The 4,128-nt window shown below is 32.5% G+C and overlaps 1 protein-coding gene across 1 annotated transcript; it reads left to right on the forward strand.

The window, feature by feature from the left end:
* Positions 1 to 1,108: 1,108 nt before the first annotated feature.
* LOC125830967 (probable pectinesterase/pectinesterase inhibitor 12) lies at positions 1,109 to 3,432 on the forward strand. The gene is made up of 2 exons (XM_049510156.1): positions 1,109 to 2,147; positions 2,712 to 3,432. The coding sequence occupies exons 1-2, from the start codon at positions 1,109 to 1,111 to the stop codon at positions 3,398 to 3,400; spliced, it is 1,728 nt and encodes a 575-aa protein (XP_049366113.1). The 3' UTR covers positions 3,401 to 3,432.
* The last annotated feature ends 696 nt before the right edge of the window (positions 3,433 to 4,128 follow it).

The raw sequence follows: 4,128 nt of genomic DNA on the forward strand, positions 1-4,128 counted from the left end.
AATCGGTTTGATTTGGTTTTTCGGTTTGGATCGGTTTTTATCCAAACCATGAACACCCCTATTGATAACTATTTACTTTCTTTAATGTAAATAGATATTTTTTTACGAGTCAAACTTATTGTATTATGCAAAATATGATAATTGTATATTTATAAAAGATCAAATTTCTTTCTTTAGGTGTGGTTTCTAAATTTCAAGAATTGTAAAATATCAATATTATTTTAAATCATTGTATTAACTTATCAAACTCAACACACCTATTTTCAATATCATTATATAAACTATTTGAAATTTTGGGGACGGGTTCTATTATTCTTATTTTATAGTATTATATTATATTATTTCATCAAAAAAATTCATTGTTTACATTCTTACTTGATTAGATTTACGTACATTTTACTTACCTTTTTGAGACTTCACTTGTAGAATTACATTGAGTATATATAGTTATTCAATCAACATATGATAACCAAAAAAACAAATTAAAGTCTCTCTATCAAGTTTGACTTTAGACCCCTAAACTTATTGAGATGGCCATGATGAATTTTGTTTCTTTTTTTTTATAAAAAAATTAAGCTATTTTTGAGGTCAAGTAAGTCTATACTCCTGATTCATAAATATGCACGCATTAAACAATAATATCATAAATAAAGAATATTTGAATCCTAATATAAAGGCGAGGGCAAAGCCAGCTTATGGCCAGGGATCTATTTTGGTGGAAAATTATGTTATTTATAAATAGTTAAAATTATTTTTTATGCTTATATGTAGATTGTTAAAATTATTTTTGTGTATTTTACTTCTTTCAATTTTAAACTCCTTTAATGAAAAATCTGCCTCTATACTATATAAAGGAATGATAAATAAAATATCTCACATCGATAAATGAACAAAATCCTAGACTCATCGTAAAATTTGGGCTAGCTTTTGGGTGTCACATCCAAGCACCATCAGCTCCCAAATTATGCACACCATTTATAGTGATTTTCATCAATTTTTCCACCAATATGATAATAATATTAACCTTTAAAAGAATATACATACTTTATTACTTTATATAAGAAGTGAAAATCTTGGAGCATTTCACTTCATTCCCAACTTAGTCATTATGGGCTCCTCCTTTATTACTACCAAACTTCTCTTGCTCATATTAATTTGTTCAACTTCTTTCAAAACAAGTTCTTCTCTTAATTCTTCATCAACATTGAACACTACTCATATATCTTTCTTAAAATCATTATGCAATTCCACTCCATATCCAAAATCATGTTTCAACACAAACAAGTTGTCAATCTCCATTAACATTAGTCCAAACATCTTAAACATTCTCCTACAATCTCTTCAAACAGCCATATCAGAGACAGGACACCTCACAACTCTGTTCTCCTCCGCTGGACGCTCAAATCTTGTCGAAAAACAAAAGGGTATTGTGCAAGATTGCAAAGACCTCCATCAAATTACAATATCTTCTTTGAAAAAATCCGTCTCCAGGATCAATACTGCATCAGTTAACTCCAAACATTTAGCTGATGCAAAAACGTTTCTCAGTGCAGCACTGACAAACAAAGCTACTTGCTTAGAAGGACTCGATTCGAGTAGTGGATCATTGAAATCTACGTTGATTAACACTCTGAGTAGTACTTACGAGCATGTTAGTAATTCTCTGTCTATGCTCTCGAAGTACTCTGTTAAAAAACAGAGCACTCTGTTTCCAAAACAGGGAAAAAAACAGGGGACTCTGTTTAAAAAACAGGGGAAAAAACAGAGTACTCTGTTTAAGAAACAGGGGAATGGAAATAGGCATCGCCGGCTGTTGTCAGCCAGCGAGCCAATGTGGCTGTCTCGGAAAGACAGACACATATTGCAGAGCGATGACGATTATGATCAGAATGACGATTTGACGTATACAGTTGCAGCTGATGGAAGTGGAAATTTCAAGACCATAAGTGAAGCTATCGATTTCGCCCCAAATAACAGTTATGATAGGATATTTGTGTATATAAAAGAAGGTATTTATCAAGAAAATGTTGAGATTCCAAGTTGGAAACCTAACATTGTTTTTCTTGGAGATGGAAGTGATGTTACTGTAATTACTGGTAATAGAAGTGTAGTTGATGGTTGGACTACTTTCAGATCTGCCACTGTTGGTAAATTCATCACTTAGCCTTTCTCTCTCCCTCTCCCTCTTTTTTTTTTTTTTTACGTATTCTCGTATTAAGATCTGATTAAATGTTATTCCGTGCTTGAAAGTCTCATTTTATGAAGTAAAATGTTTCCTAAACCCCTAATAAAGACGACCCCCTATCTAGTAGGGCTCAAACCCGAGATTCCAATGAAGGATGAAGTAATAGTACTAACTTTTCCATCCTAACCTTTCCTTTTTGTGTGGGGTCCTTATCGCCTTCCGCTAAATCTGAATAAGTCGAAAGAAATAAATCCATAACGTGATTTTTATAATTGAAACTATTTTTTCTCTTTTTTCGATCCGATCCTTCTTGTGACCCATTCCCAATGATTCGAAAATGAACTTATTATCTCTTCGACTCTCATCTTTGAATTAGATATTTTGAGTGAAACACATGAATTCTCATTATTGAAGATTGTTTTTCATAGTTAAAGTTACTAATAAATCTTTATATATATAATTACAATCAATAGTCTTTTTATGAATTCTCATATGATTTTTTTTTTTATCTTTGATTGATTTTCAGCGGTATCCGGTGAAGGGTTTTTAGCCCGTGACATAACTTTTGAGAACACAGCTGGACCCGAGAAGCACCAAGCAGTTGCTCTTCGTATCAATGCAGACTTAGCTGCCGTCTACCGGTGCACCATAACCGGTTACCAAGACACTCTTTACGCCCACTCATTCCGACAATTTTACCGCGAATGTGACATCTATGGGACAATAGATTACATTTTCGGTAACGCAGCTGTTGTTTTCCAAGGGTGTAACATAGTGTCAAGGTTACCAATGCCTGGTCAATTCACAGTAATTACAGCTCAATCGCGCGATTCACCCTATGAATATACTGGCATTTCGATACAAAATTGTTCAATTTTAGCCACAGAGGATTTGTACTATAATTCTAGTACTATTAATAGTTACCTAGGTAGACCGTGGAGAGATTATTCTCGTACAGTTTACCTTTTATCGTATATAGACGGTTTTATTAATCCGGAGGGATGGAAAGAATGGTCTGGAAATCAAAGTTTGGATACGTTATACTACGGAGAATACGAAAACAGTGGGCCCGCCTCGGGGGTCGATAATCGGGTTACGTGGTCGGGTTATCATATAATGGACTATTACGATGCTGCTAATTTTACGGTATCGGAGTTTATTACTGGGGAAGAATGGTTAGATTCTACTTCTTTTCCTTATGATAATGGGGTGTAATTAACTACTAATTAAGATTAGTGTATTTAATTTCTTCCCACTAATCTGTATAGTGGGTAATATATAGTTCTTAATTTTAATTTTACTGATATAGTTGCAAAAGCAGCATTGTAACATGCTAAGGGTTACTAATAAATGAAAATTAATTATATATGTGGAGATGGGTAGTTTACCTGAACGGATTCAAGATTTAAATTTGATAAGTTCAACTATTAAATATCCATGTTGTTTATGAATTATGAAATTATATACTCAAAAAAATTAGTGCTTTTTACATATTTGTGTTTATAAATTCCTGTCGAAATGTTGGACTAGAGCATAACCACAATTTAGCATATGATTTAAGTAAATTTGATAGTTTTTGTCCAAATGTATAAATGTTGAAGAAATTTATAAATATTTAATTATTTATAGTAATAACATATTTTGTGAAATTTCACTAAGTGGGGGTTTGGGAAGGGTAGAGTATACATAGACTTTATCACTACTTTGTGGAGGTAGAAAGATTGTTTCTGAAAGACTCTCGACTAAAGTGCATCAAACTCAAGTAAAAGAAAAAAATAATAATGAAGAAAGCATAGTGTAGTTAATAAAAAAAACATTGTAAAGTCACAAGAAAGAAACAATAGCAACAAGAATTACAAGGGTACGACTATAGTACTATAACAAACACTAATTATGTGAAAGTGTCTGACTGGACACAAAATATAAAAGATGCTTCTAGAACA

This window comes from Solanum verrucosum, unplaced genomic scaffold, assembly GCF_900185275.1.
Source record: "Solanum verrucosum unplaced genomic scaffold, falcon-dt-bn FXZP01000049.1, whole genome shotgun sequence".
In the NCBI taxonomy this organism is placed as follows: Eukaryota; Viridiplantae; Streptophyta; class Magnoliopsida; order Solanales; family Solanaceae; genus Solanum; species Solanum verrucosum.

Coding starts and splice junctions, on each gene's coding strand:
- LOC125830967 (XM_049510156.1), top strand. CDS start 1,109: ATGGGCTCCTCCTTTATTACTACCAAACTTCTCTTGCTCATATTAATT. Junction 2,148..2,711: donor TTTCAGATCTGCCACTGTTG/GTAAATTCATCA, acceptor ATTGATTTTCAG/CGGTATCCGGTGAAGGGTTT.